Source organism: Miniopterus natalensis, chromosome 19 (genome assembly GCF_054644295.1).
Source record: "Miniopterus natalensis isolate mMinNat1 chromosome 19, mMinNat1.hap1, whole genome shotgun sequence".
Taxonomy (NCBI): Eukaryota; Metazoa; Chordata; class Mammalia; order Chiroptera; family Miniopteridae; genus Miniopterus; species Miniopterus natalensis.
In genome coordinates this window covers 17,236,814-17,263,969 of record NC_142099.1, presented here as the reverse complement: position 1 = coordinate 17,263,969, position 27,156 = coordinate 17,236,814, and the positions used below count along the sequence as shown (strand labels likewise).

At 40.7% G+C, this 27,156-nt stretch overlaps 1 protein-coding gene across 2 annotated transcripts in view; it reads right to left on the bottom strand.

The window, feature by feature from the left end:
* RABGAP1L (RAB GTPase activating protein 1 like) overlaps positions 1-27,156 on the bottom strand; it is a 368,977-nt gene that overhangs the window by 77,872 nt on the left and 263,949 nt on the right. Inside the window, exons 1-2 of one of the 2 annotated variants that reach the window (XM_087827783.1) lie at positions 12,441-12,608; positions 5,096-5,224 (exon numbers count right to left, since the gene is read on the bottom strand). In XM_087827783.1, the coding sequence (XP_087683909.1) occupies positions 5,096-5,224; positions 12,441-12,608 (297 nt within the window). Of the gene's footprint in view, positions 1-5,095; positions 5,225-12,440; positions 12,609-27,156 lie in introns of those variants that run through there. The other variant, XM_087827782.1, reaches the window with a different exon arrangement.

Sequence of the window (27,156 nt, the reverse complement as noted above, 5' to 3'; positions counted from 1 at the left end):
TTGTAACGGAAGAAAGGTCCATTCCTTTGAGTCTAATCCTGTACCTCCTCAGAAGCCTGTCTGTTATCTTCCCCTTTCTTTATTGAATCTTCAACTTCTCTCTTTCTGTGGGCCTTCCCTTCTTATTTGAAGATGGGGTGCTCTGGTCCCTAGATATCAGACCTCATCATTCTCTAAGCTATGATCGTACTGGCCTAGTCCTAGTTTCTTAAACATCCCTCCCACCTCACAGGGTTTGCATGTGTCCCTTCAGTTGAGAATGCCTTGTAATCTCAGTTCAGGAAAGTGTTACCTAAATCACTGAGTCAAAGTCAGGTTCCTTTGCTCTTTGTTCTCATATATCCTATTATCCTTTCTGAGAATTTATCTCACTCTGTAATTGTACATTTATTAAAGTGATTATCCAATTTTCATTTTCTCCACAACAGTATAAACTCCATGAGTTCAGAGAGCATATCTGCTTTTGTTCAACCTTGTGTTCCCTGGATTTAGCACAGTGCCTGGCATATATTAAGTGCTCAATGAAGAAATTGATTCATTGAGTTTCTTTGGCATTTAAAGACTCATCTTTCCTACCCTCCAAAACTCCATCTTAACCTCAGATCTGCTTATCTGCCTCTCGTGCTCTCTATCTTGCTGGCTGTCTCTTCCATCCCTTATCTTCTCCCCATGAGAACCTTCTTAGAAGAGTTGTTTCATTTTCCTTTCTCCATTTACTCGCCCTCCATACATTCCTTGAATCACTAGCTTTTATTATTCATCATCCACTGAAACCATTCTCAACGAGGCCATTAAGGACATCTTTATCGTTAACGATTGCACAATGACCACTTTCCACTCCTGGGTACCTCACATGACCTCTAAGCGGTACTGACAATTTTTCAACTTCTTCCCTTGTGAAAACAAATACCATTCCCCTCAGTGTTCACACCTGACACTCTTCTGAGTTCCCGACTTCCAGGCCTCAGCCCATCTCTTACATGTTAATGCATCTACCTCAACCCTTCTCTGGGGTCCTCTAGGAGAATTCAACCATGGTTTCACTACTGGTGACATCTAAATGTCTACTTTTAGCTCAGATCTCACTTCAGTAGCCACCTGCCTACATATTTCTATTTGCTTGGATGAGAACTTGTGGATATACACCAAAAACTCAACATGTCTAACACTTAACTCATTATCTCCCATCCTTGTAATTTGTTCTCCTTCGTTTGTTGCCTTTCACAGTGTGATTACTACCAAGTTGAGAATCCAATGAAAGCTATGTATTGTCTTGCCAGGGGGAAAAAAGCGCTCATATGCTTGTATAAAGAAATTCAAATTTCTACTGATTCAGAGTTCATAAAGCCAAGATCCAAGTTTAAAAGCTAAGCAACGGTAGAATTTTTAACTATAAGGTAATAATTTAATAATGATATTCAACAAAAGCTCACACCCTGGGAAAGTGCAGGATATTCACATATCAAGTATTAAGTAACCAAACGACTTTCCCAAAAAGGCCAACGGGTCAACTTATTTTCTGATTTTAGCCTGGCTGAAACCATAGCAGCTGAGGGAGACAGAATAATTTGAAATCATGTTAGTTAAATTAGAAAAAATAAAAACCAAAAGATATTCCTGATATGTATCTAATCAATCATGGTTTAATAATACATCCTATTGGTATACTCAGAAATAAGTCACATACAGAGCTAACAATTTAATTTTTACCTGCAACTGTTACATCTATTTTAAAACCAGTCCATTCACTGCAATCACTGATCACTTAGTTCCTTAAAGTTAGAGCAAGTGATTAATTTTGTTGGGTAATTAAATGAGAACATGTCCATTCAAAGAAAATACTACCATATATAAATACTAACTTTGAAAATAATTAAAATACAAAAAAAATTTTTATTTCTTTGACAGAAATTTTATCTTTAATGTAAAACAGTCCATAGATTAGAAATTGTGAATTCAACATTTTTGCCTGTCCCATACCTGCTGTCACCTGTGTCCATAAAGGCTTTGTCTAACACAGCCTTGACCTGTAAATCCATCAATTCCTAAAACTTCCAGTTGCCAGCATACACCGCTGTAATGAGGGCCTGATGACTCACATCCTTACCACACCCCCACTTCCATTACTCAGTGTGGCATCTCACCCTCCACGCCCTCTCACAGGCTGCATCAGATCGGAATAGGGTAGGGGGAGGAAGTGGCAACAGGGGGGTAGGCCTTAGAGTTTTTTTAAAACTGCAAGTCATTGTGAAATCCATTTAGTAGGTTGTGACTAGCTTTTGGGTTTGGGAATTTTTCTTGGGGGGAGGCGAGGAGTTTAAAAAATGAAATAGAATGCAATACAGTAAAAGAGAAAACATCAGAGTGCATCATGTATTGTAAGGGCAAGCATCTCTTCAGGTGTATGTGTGTGTATGTATGTACTTAATGGATAAGTCATGGTGACAATAGCTAATAATACTGTATTGCATATTTACATGTAGCTAAGATAGTGGATCATGAAAGTTTTCACCACACATACACAAAAAAAGTAATTATGTATGGTAACAGATTTTAACTGGATTTACTGTGATGATCATTTTACAATATATAAAAATATTGAATCATTATGTTGTACACATGAAACGAACTAACATAATGTCATGTCAATTCTATCTTAATTTTTAAAAAATGGTGTTTTGGGGGAACTGTTTTAAATATCTAAGAAAAAGTCACTCTCCTGAGATAATGCAAAACTAAACAAAATAACAACCCTACTATTACTTTAAAAAATAGTTATGTATATCCATTTGTGGCCAAATAAATCACTCTGGTTGCACCTAACCCTTTCATTCCAGGAACAATCCATTCAGATCATATTTTGGGTTGTCTTCTAACATTCTGTGTTTCTGCATCCCTCAGATCCCATGTTTCTGGCTTGACAATTGTTAGTTACCTCTATCCTCTGAGAAACTGAACTTCATAAAATACAGTGGGAAAGTCTTTCTCTGTAAGTTTCATATTTTTGGATGGTTTTCTGGTTTTTTTATTCTCAATGATTTTTCCAATACTACAAGATTTCCCTTGAAAACATTTAACTTTCCACCTTACTTGTACCTCTTAACACTCTACTCTTTTATTCTTAGAAATAAATGTCTTATTGTAATAGATTCCTATACCATCGCCCCCGTTTCTAATACCGTTCTCTGACAGCTCTGGAACAATCAGCCACTGAACAATACACATCAAACTTACCACCCACAGAAATCTGCCAAAGCCACCACTACCGCCAGAATGCAAGCTAAAGGCTGCAGATAGCTGTGGCCCAGCCAAAGAAAACAATCAGGCCAGAAAGTGCTAAAAGTTTGCATTTCAGCATGGAGACTTCAAAGGTCTACCTTTCTTTATATCTTTGGAAAATGATCTCTTTGAATATAGAGTTCATTTGAAAGACTATATATATATCAGTTACTTACTTTCAGTATTGAATTGTACCTTTTAACATTTAGAATTTACTTTAAGATAAGTTAAAATTCAATACAGAAGTGTTACACCAAAAAAGTGTTACAGTAGGTAAGGTGCTTAAATGCAACCTATGTCAAAGTACATTTTAAGTAATGAGCATAATAAGTTGATGGCAACTTATCTTTTAATTGCTCAGTCCAAAAGTTGTGGAATCCTCTCAACTCCTCTCTTCCTCTTATACTTGAGATTAATATATCGTGAATACCTGTTGGTTCTCTTTAAAATACAACCCAAGTTCCAACCACCTCCATCTCTACCCCTCTTCCATCCCACTATTATCACCCTCATTCAGTCTATCATCATTCCTAAGCAGGATTACCCCAAAACCCTGTCTGAGCTCCCTATTTCTACTCCTACCTTCCCATAGTCTGTTCTTAACACAGTGGGCATTGTGATCCTCTAAAACCTCAGGCAGAGCATATCATTCTTCCACACCAACAACATCACCTTAAACACAGTCAAAACCCACTTCCCTCAGAGCAAAGCCTAAGTCCTCACAATGGTCGACATTTCCTGGCTCCCTCCAGGCTCTCTAAATTTCTCTCCTATCACTCTCATTTTCATTCACCTCACTCCAACTACACTGGCCTTTTTGCTGTTCCTCAAATCCACCAGGAACGAGCCAACCTCAGGGCCTTTAAACTAGCTGTTGCCTCTGTTGGCATGTTCCTCCCCTAGACATCTCCATAACTAGCCCATCTCCTTCAGCTTCTCAGTGAGGTCTACTCTGACTAGTAACAACAGGAACTTTCCCCTTCCTCACGAACCCCATCTTGCTTATTTCCCCTACTTTTTCTGTCTTTTATAGCTATTTATCACCTTCTAACATATTAAATATATTCTTTATTTATAAGGTTATTTATTGTCTATTATTTTATGTGAGAATGTAAGGTCCATAAGACCTGGGATCTTTGTCTGTTTGTTCAGAAAAGAAATGCATATTAATGTCATGGTTAGGTAAGAAGATTCCCTAGTATGCTCCCAAGGTACAAGAATTAGCATCAGTAAATTGGTGCCATTTTTTTTTTTAATGTGATCTCTCACCTTGATACCAAAACTTTCTGGATAGAGATTTCTACTTCAAATTATTTTATACAATGTGTCTAGTTTTATCAGACATATGATAAGGAGCAATGTATCCCCAGTATTTGGCAAGTGTGGGATGCGAATGGGCAGATCAAGACTCAGAGCTTTCCAAGGCCCATAGAGAAAGGAAAGCACTGCCTAAGCAGGCTTTTCTTGCTTTGTCCTAAATAATCTTAAAACAGATGGTAAAAGCTAAATGCCAGGTCTGCTGCCATGGAAACCACTATCACAGCAGCCCATTCTAGAGCCTTACCTATAAATAAATGTTTGTCTTTCTATTGTTACCATCTGAACCTACCAACCTTCATTCTAAATCCTACTAGAAGGTACAGCTACTATATACTTAGCAGCCTGACAAAAAAATCTGGAAGAGACTAGTTCACCAACAACATCACCTTAAACACAGTAAAAACCCAGCAACACACAGGGACCGGGTTTACATAATTTGCCATGTTATTATGCAGTCAAGCTCCACCTTTATGACATGTAAATTCGTGCATCTTACCTTAATATTGCAAGCCTGCTCCATCAATCTTCTTGCATTTTCCTCTGCCCTGTATCTCTTTGGAAGCTGAACTCTGAAGAACTTTAAAGCCCCTTCAAAATCAGCCTGCAGAAGGTCTTCCTTTGAGGTCTGCAAAATAATTACCCAGATTATCACCACATTTTAGCCTGCATTCATGACACACGCATTGCAAAAGAAATTTCTATGTTCTGGAATGCACTTTTTACAGCTAATATCTAGGTTTGTTCTTTAAAATTTCAGAAAGAGATTTCTAACCTCTTTAAGTGGAAATAAGTCACCATAAATCCTACAAGCGATATAAGAATTAATCAACAGGCTAACATATTTAATTTATATAACCTCACAATTTGAATGGTGGGTCGTGGCAAAGCTACTCAAGGTACAGCTCTGAGAGAAGAAAAATGCCAGAAAAATAAATTTAAACCTTGGGACTGATGTGTAACTTTACAGGCATTTTACAGATATCATTACAAAGCTGGCTGAAGACACAGACAATGCAATCAGAGCCCATCTGAGTTACATAATAAACACCTAATTGGAGGATGGCCTTTCGGCAGCTCAAGTGATGAAAATAAGAAATTGATCGCACACCTTAAAGAATGCTATGGGTGCCAGAGGGAAGGCAGGTGGAGATGGGGGTAGTAAAGGGTAAAGGGGGCCAAATATATGGTGAAAAAAGATATCTGACTTTGGGTGGTGGGCACACATTGCAATATACAGATCATGTGTCACAGAAATGTACATTTGAAACCTATATAATCTTATTAAACAATATCACCCCAATAAATTTAATTTAAAAATAAAATTTTAAAAAGAATGCTATGAAAAGTAATCAAGTCACTTAATTACTAAACTTCTTATGAAAACTACTGTTTGCAAAGTTTATTTCCTTAAAAATAACAACCACTTAGAAATAAGTTATACATGTACAAAAAAAAAAGACTAAAACTAAATGAAATAAAATGTTTCTCTGGATAACAGGATCATAGTGGGTATTTTTTCTTTATATTTTGTTGTACTTTCTGCAAGAGAGATTTTATGATAAGAAAGACACTTAAGTATTTTAATAAACAACTGTAAGTGATTTTTGGCAAACGCCATGATAGAAATTACAGATTCTGGCAGACTCAGTAACCCAGAAGTAAGCCAAAAAGAAATTAGATGTTTTAAGAGTCAGTACTTAATTATTCAAAACTTCAGTAATAAAATGAGGGGGGGGGGGAATGGAGGCTAGAAATCACAGAACTAAGCAATAGTTCAAAGTATTACTTTATTTAAATTCAGAAGTATAGTTGATTAACTATAAAGACTGCACTGAAAGAGTATAAGGAAGTCAGAGAAATTCCTGCTCATGACAGGGTCTGAGTTGTCATCACCTCTGTGGTCCAGGCCATTGTTATCTCTCGGGTAACCTCCTAACTGGTCTCCCTGTTTCTACTTTTGCTCCCCACAGCCTACTCTCCTTACAGCAGCCCCATGATACTCCTCCAGATCATGTACTCTTCCATGTAAAGCCCTCCAAGGGTTCCTACTGCGCTCAGAATAAGACCCCAGATATTCACCATTGCCCACAGGACCCGCCTGATCTGCCCTCCCCGCCCTCTTCTTGGACTGAGTCCCTCTCAGGCACACTGGCTTTCTTTCTGGCTTCTGTACACACCAGGTTCAAACGAAACTGAAGGCCATGCCCTTGCTGTTCCCTCTGCCCAGGATGTTCTCATCCCAGCCCTTCTTAAGGACAGCAACTTTTTGTGATCTAGATTTTGGTGCAAATGCAAGATCTGAGTGAGGCCTTTTCTGGGCACTTAAACTCTTCCTTCAGCCCATGAAGCCAGGTTCCACCAAGACACGTTCCAGTTATACTTCAGTTTTCCTCCTAAGGAAAGGGGACTTGTCTGTCTTGTTCATCACTGTATCCGCGGTGACAAGAGTAATACCCAGAACATAGGAGGGACTCAATTAAAATGGACTGACTGAATGAAAATAAATTCTACTTTCATATCTCTCCATGTGGGGGGGGGGGGAGTGTACAGAAAAAGAGAGGGGGGAGGGGGAGGGGAGAAAAATGCTAAGATGTTCTAAATGAAATGACAATGGCAGGAGAGTGAAAGAGACAGGAATAATGAACCTGATAATAGCTGGGGGCCAGCTAACAAGCCTGCTCACATTCCTGAGTGTGTCTTCCCTTCCTGTTTACTACTGTGAACTTCCTGGACTGTGGCCTGCTGCCAATCCCAAGGCACAGACTCTTCTTCTTCCCTGTGGACTCTAGGCTCAACCCAGAACCAGACCACTTCACCTTCTCCCCACCTACTTGATATATTTTTTTGAAAAGCCAGTCAACACAGGACAGTGGACATGTTGCCTTTCCCAGCTGGTGCAAGACCTGGTCTTTTTATCTTGCAAGCAATGGCCCAAGAAACCCTTTCTTTTAAAAAGACCTTCAGCGACAGAAGTTAAATTTTTTATTTAACAATACACACACACACACACACACCTTTTTTTCTCCCTTTCTCCGCTCCGCTTTAAACAGAAAAAATGTAAAATAAAATAATGTATTCATTCATACAGCAGGAATTTTCACAAGGGGGCTAGGTTGGCTCAGCTTTAGGTCGCAAACTAGTAATCAGAAAACAGAGGTGGGCTACCAGTGGCAGAGAAAAAATAAGCTTCGGTCCATCTCAGATTTCCTTCCTCCCTCATCAATACACAGACCTGACAACAGTAAGGAAGTGGTAGAGAGAACATTTAGCCTAATATAGTGGCTATCCACTCACCTTAACTTACTTGGAAAAGGCGGTTCTAGAAACAACTTCAGCCCCAAAAAGGGTCTCTCCGACTACAATATCAACTGCTGAATTACTAGGAAAGCATCCAGTTACCAGTCACGCCAGACGGGTCATTGCAAGTCTTCCTTTTCACCTGTAATACTGGTTCTGCTGATTAGCTCTGGGATATTTGTTGGGAAAATTCAGGACTAGTCACTTCTGGAGCTTGTAGGAAAACAGGATCTGCAGCTTTCCTCACTACTCAAAGCCTCTGAGGACACCTCTTTGATTTTCAGTGCATCTAACCTGGTTACTGGTAACAGAGCCTCCAAATGGTGGGGAGCAGTCTCTTGCCTGCAGGCAGCATCTTGGTCACCTAATTTTCTAATACTGCCCAAGGCCTAATTTCCAGTTCAGCCCCTGAGTTCATACAAAAGCAGAAAGATTGGGATTAAGGATAAGGAATCATATATCCGGTGACATTTGACCTCTGGTCAGGCAGGAATGGCCATGTAAACAGAGGTGCTATTTGGAGGAGGCTATGGTCTCAAGGGGGGGTGCAGTAAGGAGCTCCCTACCTGGTGGGGCTGAAATCAGAACTCAGAGTGCCCTGTGACTGTCCTTCCTAAAATACAGTTGGTGTCAATGATGTCAGATAGCATCGCTTGCCCAACTTATTTAAGCCCTAAATGAAGGGAGCTCTGCCAATCATGGAGCAGGGAGGCTCATGTAAACAAAAGTGTAGAAATTGCATCTTATCCAATCCTCTCGCCTCTGTTTCTAGAAAGTACATACGCAACAAATAAAGGCAGCAAAGAATGAAATACATTCATTCTGACTCCAACTCTGGCTAACTCATAGTGCTGCATGTCTCACTGCTTTCCTACAGTGGATTCATAAAGGCTCCACTTCAAGCAGACCCAATATTTTGTTAAAAATTAACATTTATAAAATACTAATTAGAAAGTGGATTTAGGACTTATTTTGATATAAAATTGAATTTTATATTTGGGCAGCATCAGAAGTCTACACAGCAACCTCTATATTTGGGTCTCTAACTTCTTTTAAGAGCTGTAATCTCTCTCCAATGAGCCATCCTTGCACCATTAGCAACAGAGGTAAAATGGGAGACATACTTTATTCTCTGCCCTTTCATTTCTTGCTTAAAAGCAATGTTTTCATTAAGTCCACAAATTAAAACAAAAACAAAAATAATCAGGATGTACTTTGGCAGCATAAGAAATTTGATCAAAATTAAACCTTGACATGGCCACTGAAGGGACCACTGAAGCATCTGCCTGCATTCATCAACCCTCCCTGGCCCGAGGGTCGTTTGGACTCACTGTGCACAGTGCCTGGAGTATCGTATGGAAAGTACAGCCAACACTGAATTAATATATCACGTTCTGATAACTTCCCATGTCATATAACAGCCACAGGGGAAATATCTAGAGGGGAAAGGGAAATTTTGAACATAAGGAGAGTAAAAGATTTTCCTCTTTCTCCAAATTTCACACACCTACAGGAGTGTAGGCTCTGGCTATGTGCCACTGCTGATACCATTTTGAGTGTGTTCTTCCCGATGAAAAATTCAGTGCAAGAGCATCACATTTTAAAGTGCTTTTTAAAGGAGGCAGGGTGGGTGGAGAGGAGGAGTCCTGACGTTTCAGGGTTAGCTCTCAGTGCTTCTATCCCAAACCTCTAACTATTCCTGGATGAAAATCTTTCTTTAAGGGCCTCTGATATGCAGCAAATTCTAGGTTAGATTATTGTAGGGAATTATTTGGGGGAAAAATCTAGGCAGGATTCTCTTTCTCACCTTCACTGTTTTCACCACAAACGGCTTTTTCTTATAGATAGTGTCTAATAGAATTTCTATTCAGTTGAGCAATATTTTTGGAGGTCTGAGAATCATTTGGAAGTACAGACTTTAGAAGAAGGGACCATTACTTAGCTGATGTCCAAGATACCTATGTCTCTTATTTTGGTATTTTAATTTCACCAAAGAAACATTTATTTGGTGAGTCTACCTCCAGAATTTACACCTTTTGGTACTATCTATAATAAAGTCTGTGTACATGACTGATTAAGGGGAAATTACTCTTTACTGGGTGCCCCTTTAAAGAGCAATAAGCAAAAGCTACAAATGTGCTTGGTGCCCTAGCAGGCCGACAGTCCCTCTGTGAATCAGGGAGCAATAAATAACTAAGGATCAAAGTCAAATATACAACACTCAAATATACAAAAGGATTAATCTCCTTTTACTTGAGCAGTTCATTAAGAAGTTAAGTTGTCTTGTATGAAAAAAACTACTGGGATCTTTAAAGAAAATTAGATATTTGTACATTCATGTTTAAAACATGACCAAAGACCTAAACTCCAGGGCTGGCCCTCTTGACTGGTAATGGAAAGATCGCAAAATTGCATGTGGCAGGATTCCTCGTAGGCCCACCGAATGCAGATCAGCCATCAATCCCACATCATTAGCCAGTCCAATCAGACAAGGCTGAACAACTGTACTTCCACTTCCACCGGTACACGTGCTAAACTTTGAGCAGTAACTCATTGGATAGCTGAGCCCAACTCACAGCCAGATTGCTAATAAAAGGGCATGTGATTTCCCAATATGTAGAGTATCCCGATTCTATGAATAATCTTATAAGTACAACACTGAATAACAACATCAGAGATTTCCAAATGGCCCTACAGACAACTTGGCATATACTTTTCACATGTAATGTATGTGGCACTATGACCTAGACTGTGAATGTTAGAGCCCAAAACAACCCAAGGAATTTACTTCCTCAGATGCCTAACTGGGCAACCAAGCCAACTTTGCACAGCTGCAACATACAGATATATATGACCTCCCCAACACCTGAAGCTTGGGAACCTAACTCCCTGTGGATTTTATCAATGATAATTTGTTTTAAACTAGAGGAGGCTTAAATTTATCTGTAATGCAGATTTGAGTATGAGAGACATTCTTAGTTATCAGTTTGTTTTCCTTCAAAACACTGAAAATGTAAATGGCAAAAAGAGGCAGCTCCAGGTTACTGAAAAGTTACCAGTTCAAGCCCATGTGACACAATTGAGTGGCCTTTAAGAATATGGGAATGTATTATTAGGCTGAAACGGATTCCTCAGAAAAATGCAGAGGTTTGTTGAGATATATTTTAGCACTTTTTAGTGTCAAAGCTCCTAAGATACCACACTTTTTATTGCACTTAAAATTTTTATTTTACTTAAAAAAATTCCCTTTCTAATGGAATCACAAATCTTCAGTATTTTCCTGTATTAAGAAAAAAATGTGATTCAGGGAAACAAAATCCAAATGGACATTGATGATCTCACCTGGGCATTAAAACATCTATTAAGCTCTCTTTATTTCTTGCTTAAATGTCAAAGGAACGGCATTTCTCAAAAATACGGCCCTCCTCCCTATAACTGTATGTTAGTCATTGCATTTAACTTCATCTTGGAGCGATAAACAGACTCTCTTTGGAGTGAGAAATCCCTTATGTATGTGGCTGCCTAACATGTCTGTTATTATGCAGGAGATTATATTTGTATGCAAATACAACATGTGAAAATTGAATTAATAGTGGTAAAGATAAGTATTAACAGAGATGAGCTTTACTGGAGGGGAATACATGAGAGAAAAGAGTCAAATTCAGTCAAGTCAATATTGTATTTCTGAAAAGACTCAAATGTAAGAGAACCATAACGAGGGAACAGTCAGAATGGTATTAAACTCCACTGTATAAAACAGACAAAGCTAAATCATTCTTGTTCAATTACCAAATAATAGTTCAGGACTACTGCAGCCCAATTACATTACAGAACAGTTGCTAGGTGTAGTTCTCAAGCCACTGAAAAGAAACCCTGCACCAGTGATTATGGGTATTAATTTTAACCCTTGGTAGGAAGTGAGGAAGGATGATTTTTTTTTTCTTGTTCAGGAAATCAAAAAGCAAGCAAGCCAGGCTTCCCAAATACACAGCACAGACCCAACCGTTTTAAGCTATTTCATAGATACACAGTTCAAACATTCCAGGAGAGAAATCTATAATTTCCGACCCAAAGATTTTTAGGGGTAAAATTCCCTATCCAAAAACCCCCCCAAAAAAACAAATTGGCAATCAAATGGGGAGGTTAGAAAGCAAGCCACATGCCAGCTAGATAAGTAGCAATAATGTCTGTTGTAAAATTTAACCCTCTGGAGACACAGGAACAAGAACGCCTACATCAAGCTCTTGAGTACTCTGCTTTAGGCTGAGCCGAGCCAGCAAGAAAACCATTTTTTTGGCTGCCACAAAGATAATGCCACTACCGTGACCCTGGGCTCCGAGAAAAGAACCATGTCTTCCCTAGCCACTTAAGGAGTGGCGGGGACCAGGCTGGGTAGAGCCCCTGGCCGTGGCCACTCGGCACTTCCTTCTAGGTTGAGTGAGAAAGAAGGAAAGAGAAGACCGCGAGCTCCTCCAGGACACAAGGAATTATCACGGAGGGTGGCAGATTCCCCCCAAATGAAGTTCAATGAAAAACAGTCTCACCGCCAGAAGCCGAGGCACAAACAGACGATGCCCCATCCCCAGAAGTTCCAGCACGCGACACGCATACTCATTCACCAGCTTGGTCCTCTCGTCGTGCATGTCCTGGGACTTTTTGACAGGAGGTGTGAGCTTAGCAGCTGGGGCTGGGCAGGGCACCCCTTGTTCCATGAGCACTAAGTAGGTCTCCAGAATGAGCAAGCTGGATCTCTCATCCACAACTGTCAGAGGCGCTGCGGGAGGGGAGCCTAGCTTAGGTCTCCCCGGGAGCACGCACAAGCCAGCCCGTGCTGGGAATTGTCAGCTAATGTCTCCACCAGAAAAACATTTTGGCTAAATTAGCCACAGTGCAAGAGCCCCGAAGTAGACCGGAAAATGAAATCAAATACTGATCTCAGTGAAAAACGGCAGAAGCAACTGAATGCAAGAAAATGGCCAAGAGCGATGTAGGAGGGTTCAGACACATGTGTCAAAATGTACAAGCTGCTTAGAAGGGTAGTGTGTGTGTGTGTGTGTGTGTGTGTGTGTGTGTGTGTGTGTGTGTGTGTGTGTGTGTGTGTGTGTGTGACAGAGAGAGAGAGAGAGACAGAGAGAGACAGAGAGAGACAGAGAGAGACCGTGCGTGTGTGCTGTGCCTATGTGCTTGTCTGTGTGTGTGTGAGCAGCAGCAGCAGCAGCCAGGAAGCCAGGGCAGTTGTGAGCTGCAAGGAGAAAAGGGATGAGCTCATTGCAACCCTTGATTCACGCGTGACAAGCCGCGCTGCTGCTGCTGCTGCCTCTCGCTGTGAATCAGTAATGAAGGGGTAGGCAAGGCAGGGGAGGGAAGCGGAGGAGGCAGGTGAATGAGCATGCAGAGTGCGTCTCGGGGGAGAATGCTGTAATAAGAAGCCAATGGCGAGCACTGGACAGATGCGCTTCCCCTCCAGGTCCACCTTCAATCTGTGTTTGTCTGACAGCTTAGGCTGTTGAATCCTAAACCCACAGACGGATGAACTAGCTTCTCCTAGCACGTGATGCTCACAGAAAAATCAGACAGCCTGCCAGCTAAGACACTGACCTTTATTCACTCTCGCTTTCTAATGACGGTAACAGGTAAAAGCCTGATTTTACACTGCACATTCAAAGTGGGAACCTTGTTAGATTACTGAAATCTCAACTGAAGAGAGGTCTAGGACAAAATGATAGAGTATGGCCAGAAGAGCAAGGAACCAGCATCCAAGAAATGACACACCCTCCACTTGAAGGGTTTGTGCAATAATAATGACTTTCTGCAGTGCTAGGCGGTGCAGCAGTATTTCAGCATTCTGGAGAGGCTAGCCACAATTAAAAGGGAATTTTTTACAAATACACAATATTATAAAACATAAAAACCTACAATATAATAATAAGAGTATACCTTTAAGGAACTACTGAAGTTGAGATTCTCAAAGCGAAAACAACTTTTTTAAGCCATAGACCTTGACACTCAGTTAAGAGTCCAAAACATGGTTTTGATAGACACTAGTCAAATTAATCCTTCCCTAGTAATAATATAACTGGGAACTGCCCCTAGTTTAAAAAGTGTATAATCTCAGAATTAAAGTGTTATATAAATTTACTATATATAAATAATCAGTTGTAGCCAAATGAGAGCAAAAGGAAAGGATCACCTTTAGGGACAGTTTCTTAACTTCAGCCCAACAATGAACCAATATGTATTTAGAATCTTGGGACAGCAGTCCTGTAGCTGGTATCATGAAACCGGACCAGCTCTCCAGGTGAGCTGTAGTATGGTACAAAGTAACGGGGCAGAGAGAGCCAGAACAATTTCCTGCTGAGTCTTGGTTTCCTACTCTAACAAATAAAAGTTCCAGATCTCTGCAGGTAACAAAACAGAAACATATTTATCAGCTTATCTCTGTGATATTGGTTAGAAAAGTAGATTAATTATGGAATTGGGTTAAAGGGAAATATTGCCTTCCTTAACAGAATATTGTTTGGCTTCCTTTTCTAAAACCTCAGAAAAACAAGTTTTTTTTGGTTAAACATTTATAGTATTAATCAACAAAATATCTTAAATTTAAGATATCTATATGTGGCTATCAGGCCTTTATTTCTTCCCAAAACAATTTCTTTAAAAACTAAGTAGAGATTTTAGTATAAAATGATCAAAAGCATGAGATTATTTTTTGTGTGTGTGTGTGTGTGTGTGTGTGTACACATTTCAAATCCTTAGGTGCTGGAGGAAATGTCTGATAGGCTACACTGAGAGAAGGGGTTGGTTCAGCTGAAAGGGGGAGACTGTCAGGAGGAGGGAAGAGGTTCGAGCCTTTCATGCCCCACCCCTACACACACACACACACACACACACACACCCCTACACGCACACACACCTACACACACATGTACATGCACAGGAAACAGCTCCACGTTTATCTTGTTCGCATCCTAGAGGTCCGCAGAAACTCTGTGTGAAAAGACTGCGACTGCTACGTGAGTATGAGAAGTACTGCCATAGAAGCTTCCCACTGAAGAGCAAGGGGACATTCTGACTTGCAAGGGAAGGAAGAACTCACTGACTCCTTTGCTTATAAGATGTTTTTCCGATTGCTTTTCTTAAAAGATAGAGGAGATGCTTTCATCCAACTGACTTGGTCTCAAAGAACACTGGCAGAGAGGCATTTATTTTTTCTGATATAAACCAGAAACAAAGAATTTCTTGCCCCAAGCAAGGATTCTGGTAAAAAGAAGTAAAAACTAATCAAAAGACTCTGGAACTATATGGTTTGGCTCTGATGCTCACAAAAGAAGTTAAAACTATATGTACTAAATGTTAATAGTTAAGATATAACATTTTTATGAGCAAACAAAATTATGTTTAAAATAGGTACATTTAGCCCTGGCCAATGTTGCATGGGCCAGCACACTAAAGGGTCCCACGTTCAATTCCTGGTCAAGGGCATGTACCTGGGTTGTAGGTTCAATCCCCAGTCTGGAAGGCTATTAATCGATGTGTCTCTCTCACATCAATGTCTCTCTCTCTCTCTCTCCCCTTCTTCCTCCCACTCTCTCTGAAAATCAATGGAAAGAACATCCTCTAGTGAGGATTAACCAAAAAAACAGATACATTTAACAAGATGCTACGTAAAAGACACTACAAGTAAGTGGCTGTGTATTTCAGTTTTCTTAATCTGTCCATCATGTTTTCCCTAAAAAATGCATTATCCTTGAGAAGGTCAAGGTACAGACTCAGCCTTGGGCTCTGAGTGGCCCCTGCTAGGATGACAGCAGTGGTGATCATGGGGAGGACAGCATGGGTCCAGAGAGTCCCTACCCCAATCAGACTGGGTAACTGGGGCTGCACCAGGCCCCACAGAAGTCACTGGGGCAATGAGAAGCCTGAACAAGAGCAGGAGGAGATGGGGGAAGACCCAGATGGCAATTCCTACTGGCTCCTGGACCAAGATTCTGAGCCAGGGAGGCAGAATTGGCACCACGGGGGATGGAGAATACATAGCTGCTGAGACCCAGGACTGGCTGCAGGTTCTAGGGGCTTCATATGCCAGACCCACTATTAGAGAGTGAGATAAAGATAAGGAGGGACCACAGCAGTGAGCTACCACAGCTCCATTCCCATGGACCCAGAACATGCAGAGCTGGTGAAAGGGGTGAAAGCTGGAGTAAGCCTGCCATGCCAGGGCCTCCTGCCTGGGCTCAGCAGATCCAAATGACTAGGGGAAGATGCAGTACAGAAGGCCCACCAAGGCTGGCAGGCATTCCCTGTCCAGAAATGACGACGCTGAGAGCTGTCTCATCTCCCTGTGCTCCAGGCAGAACCAGCAGAAGACAGGACACCTCCTGTGTGTCAAATATACCCTCATCTCCCATCTCCCTTTCCACCTCCAGGCAAACCAGACTTCTTAGAGACCCACTTACTCAGTTCTGCACCCACAGGGACATCAGCCCAAGCCTCGCTCACCTTAGCATGTATCACTCTATGGAAAATACTGCACCCTCTGTACACAGAAAACAAACAAAAGCATCATCCTTGCTTTCAAAATTTCCAAAATTTTTCAAACCTGGCTCTGTTTCCAAGTTGTTCTTTGAGAATAGACTGTTGATAAATACCAGGTAAAATATCTCTCTTAGAACCTCACTTGGTGAAAAGAATGGATCCTAGAAATTTTCAAAGCCCTAAAAGAGCCCTTCTCTCAGTAAGCATTCCCCCCCTCCTTCCTCAACTCTCCCAATAAATTCATTTATTGCTGAGGAGATTCAGCAATAAATGCAGCACAGTTTTGAGAAATAAAATCTGGAGTTATGAAGTAGTCCAAAAATGAAATTAATGATAAGAAATTCTTCTGAATTTACCAGCTAAAAATACAAGATTTATCACATTTCTTTACACTAGCATAAAGGAGATTTTTTAAAATTTCTGTAAAGAAGTTCAACAGCAAGTTGAAGACGATCTGGGAAATGTGGATGAATCACCTAATGAGGCAGAGTGAGAGGAAAGTAAAGAGGACCAGGCCAAAGCCATGGTCTAAAGACTAGAAACCTCGCTCTGGAGGGCGGAGCAGGGGACAGTGGTGCAGTCCCAATCAGAGCCTGTGCCTGAGCGTTCTTCCTGGGCCTCTCCACCATGTCGCAACTGCTGAACATGTGCAGGACAAGAACAGATTTCCAATGTAAATAAAAGCATATGTGGCTTAATTTATGGCACTGTAATAAAAACACTGAGCACAAAGAAACTCACTAGGTCCTTACTTCAAGGGTTACTCCTCCTGCAGGAGCTTATAGGGAGGCATCGGAACACAAGGTAAAGTGGGCTGTGATGGGCACACAGAAGGAGGAACACACTGTGCGTGATGATGCAGTCACGTCTCTGTTGTCCACAGTGGATGCAGACAGAAGTGGGCTTCACCTTGGATGGCCTGGGCTCAAATCCAAGAGTGAGAATTACACCTATCTCTGTGCGAAGCAGAGCAGTGCTTAGTGCATCAGCTTTCAGTCATGTTTTCCAGCTGAATGACATGGGTAAGTTGTACAACACTCTCCGAGCCTCTGTCAGCAGCAATAGAACCTACCCAGCCAAGCTGCCCTGAAAATTTAGTAAGTTGCTGCGAGCACGGGAGCCTCTCGTAGTGCCTCGCAGAGCGGGTTCCAGGTGACTAGCGATCCCCTTCGTCCTGCCCAGGAAGCCGGGGAGCAGGGGAGGAGAGTAAGAGGCACCGTTAGTTTGCGCTGGGGCTGAGAAAGACTGGAAGGTCTGGCTGTGCTAACATCCGAAAGAGTGTTAGCCAAACACTGATAAGACATGCCCTGAGACCAAGCGCCTCTTTAGTTCATGGGTAAGATTCAGACACGTTCATTGTAGGTAGCGAAGGGTCCCTGCTCTTTCTCAGCTAGAGGAGGTAAAACTGCAAAACCTTCATTCTCTAGCTATTTCTTTTTTGTCTGATAGGCTGCTTTTTAAAAGAAGCCTCAAAAATTTAGCAAGTTCCTACAATCCAACAAACAGATCAAATAAAGATGACGACACTGTGAGCCATGTCGGGAGCTTGGTCCTGGAAAACCCCACACGACCTACACCCTGCCAGTCAAGTCTTGAGGCTGCCGGACGCTGCGCTACTTGCTGCTGGGGGGAGACCACCGAATGCTGCTTCCAGCTCTAGGGGTTACTCACGCTACTTGAAGAAAAGGCTAACGTGAAAGGTAATGAGACTGGGCATACAAATTATATCACAGGGAAACGAGTCTCACTATTTTGTATTGGGACTTATACACAAAGAAATTAGAGTCAAAATAAAAGAAAATGCATGATTAACTGACATCATGGTGGATACTTCAGATAACAAGTCTATAGGCATTCAAAGAAAGAAAAAGATTCCTATAAAATATTATAGACTTAGCTCGTTTTTTTAAGGAATGTTCTGACCTCTTGTGAGAGTTAAAGTATTACTATCTCAAAGGAGTTTTGTTTTGTTTTTTAATAGAAGAGAGAACTTTCCTCTACCAAAAGCAACATCATAACATTCCGAACAGTCATGGTAGCATCACCGTTGCCTATTCCCTGCCCAGTGATCAGAACCCAGGGCAAGGCCCTCATTCAGGCAAGGGCTCTGCAGTCTCTTTGAGAGCTGGTCACTGGGCATCTGCTTCCATATCGTCACTGGCATTTAACTCCAAAGGCTGCCTGTCTTATTACTGGACTGTTTTAATTATTTAAAAAGGACTACTTAAGGAAATCCAAAAATGTGAAACTTTTGGAGTTAGTGGATTGGGTTATATATTTAATAACAACACCGAGTAAGTCTCTATTTTATGTTACGTTAATTCAAATATCTGAAAGTTTTAATTTCCTTTTTTTCTAAGATAGCTGGGCCTCCCATGAGCTGGTTTCTGGACCATTCTAGACTGTTCACAATCCTACTCTGTGTCCCAAGGACACACCTCTTTTGCCAAAGAAGTACTTCCCACACTGAAAAGGATACTCTAGATATGATAACAGAATCATAAATAATGTGATGTTGTTAGACCCTAGAAAACATCAGTATAACATGTTTATCCTACTGATGAAAGGACTGAGGCAGCAGATAAGTGACTTGCTCATGATCATAAAACTTGTCTGAGGCAGAGCCAGGAAGCCAAGATCCCAGAGCTCCACTGCACAACGAGGAATCCAGCATCCCCTGCACTGTAACCTGCTATCTTTCAATGAATGGAGCCATTAAAAAAACTATCTTATTAGGAAGACCGTGCTCCACCACTTCATTCCACGTGGAATTGGTCTGGAGCCTGTGCCTGCCACCTGGTAAGAAAGAATCAAAGATTCTTAGATTCGAGCTGAGAGGGAGCTCCCAAAAGCCTGCCTGGAGAATTACGACATATAGACTCTAAACTACTCCTTGATCCTCTTGAGCTACATCAGCATTTTAGTTTTTATTTTTATGTGTGTGTTGTCATTGCTGTTAAAAATAATGAATGCTATATTCATCTTGATAAGTTGTAAATTGCCTCTACTTTCTTCCTCTGGTCCGTCACCAGCTCTCTATTAAATGTGCTATCTCTGGCATCTCCATGCCACATGGAATTTGAGGTGAAGTTTAACAGCTGTCTCTGTGAAAAATAAAATTTTCAGTGGAGTTATATGGGTTAGCCTATGTATTAGCAAGTGAATTTGTTTCCACAAAATAAATGTCAAGATGGGGACACTGCCTTTTTTTGAATAGACAAGTCGCTGTTCTGAAACAGAGATGGAAAAACACTGTACAGCCACCATTTCCTTTCCCCGTCTGCCCCTCGGTCACTCACTCTTGGTTTCAAATGGATTCAGTAGAATTTCAGAAGTAGCAAAATAGTGAGAGTGGGGGTGATTTTTCCTCTACATTCACTTGAGGGGATCAGTTCCCTCTGCACCTCCCTTATGAGTTCAGCACTTACATATCTCAGTATTGCCATGGGCTGTCCAACAGGATGACAGGAACAGGTGAACACTGGTCTTCCCTGCCTGGTGGGCCCCTTTACCAAGCTCATACTCATATTTTTTCCAAGCAGCGCTTAACAAAGCAACTCGCAAACTCTTGATAAATATTTGTGACTAAAAGTATCAATAATAATATTTACCATTTATTCACTGTTTGTAAGGCCCATGAACTATGCTAAGCCCTTAGAGTATGCATTACTGCATTTAATCTGAACAACCAATTATGCCCTTTTTACATAGGAGGCACCTAAGTTTAGAAAAGCTAAATGACTTGCCCAAGATCACATAGCTAGCAAGTGGTAACTGTGACTATAGTTTTTTTTATACTTACACATCTGATATACAAGTGTTTTAAATCTAATTTGAGTTACCTGAACCAATGAAGGAGGTGGAGAGAAATAAGCTAGGCCTAGAGACTAATCAAGTTAGTTCAGGGGAACAACAGGATTTACACAGTCAAGTCACTATGAATATACCAAGGGACTAACGTGTATTGGGTTCTAAAAGAAAAGACAAAAACAAAGCAAAAATTTATGCTCAAAGAGCAGCACCTGTGCCCCGGTGATCCTTTCCATACCCTTTTGTTAATTGCTGTTGAACAACTAATCATGAGATCAGCTTCTCTCTCTCCAGAACTCCCAACCTGTACATATCTCTCCTTACTGGACACAGGCAGCCTCACATGCAACTTAATCTCAGCACATCCAGAGTCACCATTTCTTCCCCAATGCAGTTGCTCCTGTTACTTTCCCACCCCAGCTAACGGTACCCTCATGCACCTAATTAAGCCAGCAGACACCTGGTGTCATCCTAGAGTCCTCCTCTGACCTCCTCTACCCCCAACCCGTCATCCAAGTAGGGCTGATTCAACTTCCCCCTGTGTCTCACACTATCTCCTTTCCCATCCCTTCCTATTTGGAACTGGCCCTTGGTATCACACACTGAGCCCTCCACCACTGGCAACACTCCAGCTACTTGACGTTCCTGCACACAACAGCTACCTGCACACTTCCCTGTCTTTGTTCTCGCTTTCTCCTTTTTCTGAACTGCACTTTCCCTCTAATTCACTTACCTTTTATTAATCTGTCAAAATCCAACTGTGATATTATCTCCTGCAGGAACCAGCCCTCAGTCCTGGGGTTGGGGTACATGGCCTCTTTCCTGTTTGCTCTCCTTCCACCCACGCTGTCTCGCTCACAGTACTTGCAGGCTTAGACATTAATGAGCTACACTGAAATCAGTGCTTAGGGCCTCTCTCCTGCTAAGGCACTCAGAGATAGGTGGCATGTATTTTCCTTCTTTCTGTCCTAAAAACCTATCAGAGGCAGTAAATTCACACACTGTGCTTGTTGATCCCATACCTGTTTCAGAATGGATAAAATATGAGTATTCTCTACGGGAGGGATAAGCATGTCTCTGATTAGAGATATTGGTGCTTTACTATTTCTGAGCCTTTTAAAAGGTCCTTCCCTCTTTCTGGAATGTTTTCCTCCATCATTTTTCCTTCCAAAATTTTAACAATCCTTCAAAATGTTGTCATGGAAAGAACAAAGCTGAGATGTCAGAAAGACCTGGATTTAAAACCTAGGTTTCATGTCCAGCAGCTGTGTGACTTCAGGAAAGTAACCTCTTTGAGCCTCATTTTTTGTTAAGAAAATGAGGTTTAAAATAGTCATCTTATGCAGTTGCTAATGCTATTAATGTTTGTGACATTTCTAGCTTGGTAAACTGGGATGGCAGTAAATACACTAATAGGGAAAGCACTGGGCACAGAAAAAGATGAAGGATGGATGGAGTTGGCAAGAAATGTGTGGCCATCTGTTGGAGATGTGCCATGGGAAATATGAACCTGGAACTAAGGGGTGGGTTTAGAAATCATTGGTAGTCACAGGTAAGATGAAATATGGGAATGAATCAGCGAAAGGAGGGGAAATGTAAATGCCATGAAGAAACGCTCTCAAAGTATGCTGGTATTCTTCTTAATTATCCCAGGTGCAATTGAATAGCTAGTTGTACAATTCCACTGCTAGGGAGATAATCTATGCACCGGGCACTAAGTTCCTTACAGGTAGGCATTGCTTTGTTTAACTTACTAGTATGTTCCCAGCACCCATACAGTGACCACATACAGAAGCAGCTCAGGAAATAATTACTGAGTTGATGAATGACTGACTCGCACATAATATCCACTAATGGCTTTCCAATCATTTGCTGAAAATGTGGTGACCTAAATAAATAGTAATGTGAAAATGCAAATTCCTTGTGCAAATGTGCTGAGGTTGAGGGTAAGAAGAAAAACTGCACATGTTCCTGTGGTGTGTCAGACATTGCGCCATCCACTTCCATTCACAATCGCATTTCATTCTTATCGTGTGTTATAGTAAAATTATCGCTAAAATAAATGATTTGCTCATGTTTTTCAAAATCAGTTTGTTCCATGTCTCCACCATCCTTGACTTCTTCCTTTCCCTCAGCCTTCCAAATTCAATTTATCTACATGTCCTGTCAGCCCTATCTACAAACGATCTTGCATTTGTCTTCTTTGTCCATCTCTGCTGTCACCACCTTGGTCCAAGCTACCATCATTTCCTGTTTGTCCTACTGAAATAACATCCTAACTGGTCTTCATGTTCCTGCTCTCACCTCTTTACAATCTACATTCTACATACCTGAATTCCTCAATCAATGTCTTAAAACCATAATCAGATCAAATTTCCTATTGCTTAAAACTTACACTGGCTTCCCATTGTACTCAAATGCCAATGCTTTACTTCTGTTTCTGTGTCTCTGCTGATCTGCCTACGTCTCTGACCACATCTCCTTCCTCTTTACATCTTGCTCACTATGCTCCAGTCACACTCGCCTACTTTCTGTTTTGAACATAAAAAGCTTTTCTGCTTCAGAGCTTTTGCACTTGCTGTTGCAGTTGATCTTCATTTGGCTGGCTCCACTGCATCAGTCAACTCAAATGCTACTTTGCCCACAGAGGCCTTCTCTTACCATCTTACCTAATGAAGGGCAGTAATACATTAGATTCCCTTATATTATTTCTTTCTACTTAAAATTGTTTATTTCTTTCCTATGTATTTATCTCTCTTTCCAATTAGAAAATATCAAGGCAAGGCTCACAGGGAAAGGAGAGAGAGCTTTATCAACAAGTTACTGGAGAAAATACAAACATACAATAAGATTATTCTCTCAGTTTCTTCCACTCATCATTCATTTTTACTTTAAAAGATTATTATTTTACAGGGCCTTTTTAATATCTCTTTTCTTTAGCAAGCAGTAGTCAACTAAAGTGGCCTCTTAATATTTATAGATCTAATTTTATTCCCTCAGCTCTCCCTGAGAGACACCCCCCCAAGGTCACAATACAGCAACTTGTGGGTTTGCTGAGGAATGAATTAGTAGTTCTCACTCCCATGTAACATATGGTGAGTGAGCTTAGGTCTTTTTCTTCTGTTACTATATGTTCTGATGGCAAAGTAGTTATTTTATCTCAATTTTATAAATAAACTGAGTTAAAAATCATAGTTATATTAAAAAATTAGGAAATTCACGAGCATCTTAGAATATATCCTTCATGAATGTCGATTTGCTTTTCCCCCCTCTGAACCTATGTCTATAAACATTAAAGAAACAGACCACTCTCCAACTAAACTGGTCTACCTGGTTAACTGCACTAATGCCATGATTTACACCAAATATTATGCTTCTTAAAGGCAACTATTAATCTATAACTAAATCGTCATAAAGATTGGCCACGGAAAAAATGCAAAAACAATTTTAGACATGCAAGCAGCTGAGTCATTGTGGGTTTTGCTAAAGAAGAGGGAGGCTTCTATATTTAAAAGCAAAGATATGATAATATTGGTTTCTAAAGTGTCCTGCAAGCTTTGGATAATATATGCTATATAATCATCAACTACTTTAGGAAGGAGAAGAAAATTAACAACACAAAACAGCCAGAAACAGCCCTCAGACCCAGTGGGGATAGAGAGGAGTAAATAAACCCAGGGCAAAGAGCAAGAGAGGAAATACTCGGTTCTCTACACGCACACCAACAGCCCAGAGCTGTGCTTGCTGCTGGGTGGAATACACCACCGACGCGTGGTAAGGCCTCTGGGCTCACATGACAGTGTGTAATAACGTGCCCAGTGGGCACACTTGAGACCAGATCACGATGAAAATGGAATGCCAGACAGGTAAATACAATTCTTTAGAAAGATTAATCTGGTAGCAGAGGAGAGGACCAGGGAGCTTAAGAGAGGAAGAGACTGAAGGTAGACAAGTCATAAAGCTCTTACAGAAAGTCAAATGTGAAAAAATGAGAGCCTGGACCAGTGGTTGCCATGGAAACAGAGCTATGCTGAACCTGAGAAGCATCAAGAAGGAAAAAATAGCTCTTTGCTATCTTTGTGTAACTTTCCGAGCACACGTCGCTTATTGTGCCCTCCTTTATATAACTCATTGATACAAAACTGCCAGAGGTAATATTCCTTACAAGTCAGGGGAGGGCACAGCACGCAGGAAACCAAACACCCCCGATATATGAACGTAACAGCTCTCTCAGAGCTACTGGCTTTGAAGCACAAAGTATGGTTATAAAATCAATTGGTTTGGTCACTTCCTCTGAGAGTCTAATTATTAATGGAGTTCAAACCACAATACATTAAGCTGAACCAAGCAGCAGCTAATCTGGTAGCCTATTCAACTGCCTAGAAACCCTGTTTAAGAGGATGAGAAAGGAACAGAGAAAAGTAGAGAGCAGCAGTGACTCCTAGCACTCATTATCTGGCACATCCAACTGTCCCCACACCCCCTATGGCATCTGAGAAATGCTGCTCAGCCAGCCCCCTGCCACCCCTGCTGCTGGAGCCTTGGTTAAAGAAGCCTTCACTACCTCTCCAGACTATCTCCTACCAGTCTCCATACTCATTACCAGTCTTCACATTTCAGTCTCTCTCTCACCGTCTTAAAACCGTCTTCCCAACACACCGTGCCTGACCACGTTAACTGTGAAGGTACCCTCTGGCCCACAGGTTCAAAGGTTAGCACGCAACCCTAACCACAAGACACCCAATCTAGACCTCTCCTACCTTTCCAATTACATCTGTCACCTTGACACCTCACACGCAATGTTCTCTCGGAGCTTCCCAAGCATGCTGTGTTTTGTGATGCTTCTGTTCATCACATATGCTGTTCTCGTTGCCCAAAATATCACTTCTGTCTTTTCCTGCTAACCTTTCAAGATGCAAATGTCATTATCTCTTTCAAGTGGTCCCTGTCATTACTTTCCTCCTCTGCCTTCGCATCCTGTGCCTTGTTCATGACCATAAAGTAACTCTTCTGCGGCAGCTATCTGTGTCCCTGTCTGTCTCCTCCATCTCTCTGTGAACCCCTTGGATGAGCTACAACATACTCATCTTTGCATCTTCACTACCAACAGTTCCTCGTCACTGTGGTCACAGGTCATTTAAATAAGTATTGAATAAAGAAATAAATGACTGATGTTCAAATGAAGAAATGAGTTATAAGCAGAATTAAAGTATAGGCTTAATTCTTAAAAAGGCATGCATTAAACTAGGGGATGGTAAGTGTGTTTCTCTTTTATGTACCATCTAAATTAGTAAAAATCAAAATGAAAGCAACTACAGCATTTATGGATTTCTAAAAAAGGAGAGGGAAAATACTGACACATAATAAAGCAGTGTCAAAGCCATGAGAAAATAAAGGAAACTCAATGTTATTTAGCACTGTCCTCACCATCTGCTGGTAGCTGCTTCGGAAACAAGTGCATCTGACTTGGGGAGTACGCAGGCTCTCGCCATTAGATAGGCTAGTTCTCTGGTGGCAGATCATTGGACTGACCCACGGACTTTGCAGGATGGACACAAACAGAAGTCCAGAAGTTATTGTTTTAGTTTAGATTTTAATGTGTAAAATATACTGGGGAGGGGAGTGTTAAATAAACAATATTTTCCATGGAAACAAAGTATAAGTGTTAACAGAAGAAGTAATGTGTAAGTATTGCAAAATCAAATCATGAAAGTTCTCCAAGATTTCTAAACAATGCCAACATACACCTGAACTAATAGTAACATAAAATACACCTTTAAGAAAACATCTGATTGACAAGTTTATTTACCCAAGAGGGCAGACACTCAGAATTTACTCTAACAGGATTAAAGTCAAACTCAAGAAAATGACACGGAAATCACTGTGGTAAGTGGAAGACACTCTGTCCGTCTTCCCTACAAGCTATTACATTTAGAGAAGGTAAAAACTACAAGTAAGTGGGTAAGATGTTTGAAATGGAAGTAGCCAGGCTAGATAAACAAATTAATCAAAGAACTAAGTTCCAATTTCCATTTCTCTTACATTTCCATACACAGTTGACTCTTGCACATCATGGGTTTGAACTACACAGGTCCACTTACTTGTGGATTTTTTTCAATTAATATTGTAAACGTATTTTCTCTTCCTTATGACTTTCTTAATAATATTTTCTCTAGCTTACTGCACTGTAAGAATATTGTATATAATACATATAACATAAAAAATATGTGTTAATTTACTGTTTATGTTATCAGTAAGACTTCCAGTCAACAATAAGCTATTAGTAATGAAGTTTTGGGGGACTCAAAAGTTATATGCAGATTTTTGACAGATTTTAAAGTTGGACTTGAAAAATGTGTAGATTTAGAAAGGCTGAAAGGCAATTTCATGTGGTGTGTGGCCAATCTTAGGCCACTTCCAATTTAGCTGTTGTACAGATATGTGAGGTTAGAACCATCCATGCAAAGAGGGGGTGGGGGTTTTCAGGACGAGACTAAGGTACCTGAACTCAATTTTCAATCTTTAGAAGTCAGTTAATTTCTAATAAATACAAGAAAAATAGAAATGAAACAGTGTCTGAGGCTGTATTTAACACTGATAATTTTAACTGAGGGAAATTTTTACCAGGGCATGATAATTTAAATTTAAAATATCTAAATTTGGGAAACATGGCACTTTTATATTCAAATGAAAGGGGTTTCTGCATACATAATCTACGTGAAAAGATCTGCATTTACTAGATGAGCAATTAATACATATTAATCAAAAGTGATTTCTTTTTCCCTAATACAAAACTTGAAAACAAAGCAGAGATCTTTAGGGGAAAAATCAAAACTACCTTAAATACTGCTTTAGATGAGATGCAATCTATTTAAATACAACTAGGAAAGGATGGGGCCAATCCTTTGGTCCTCC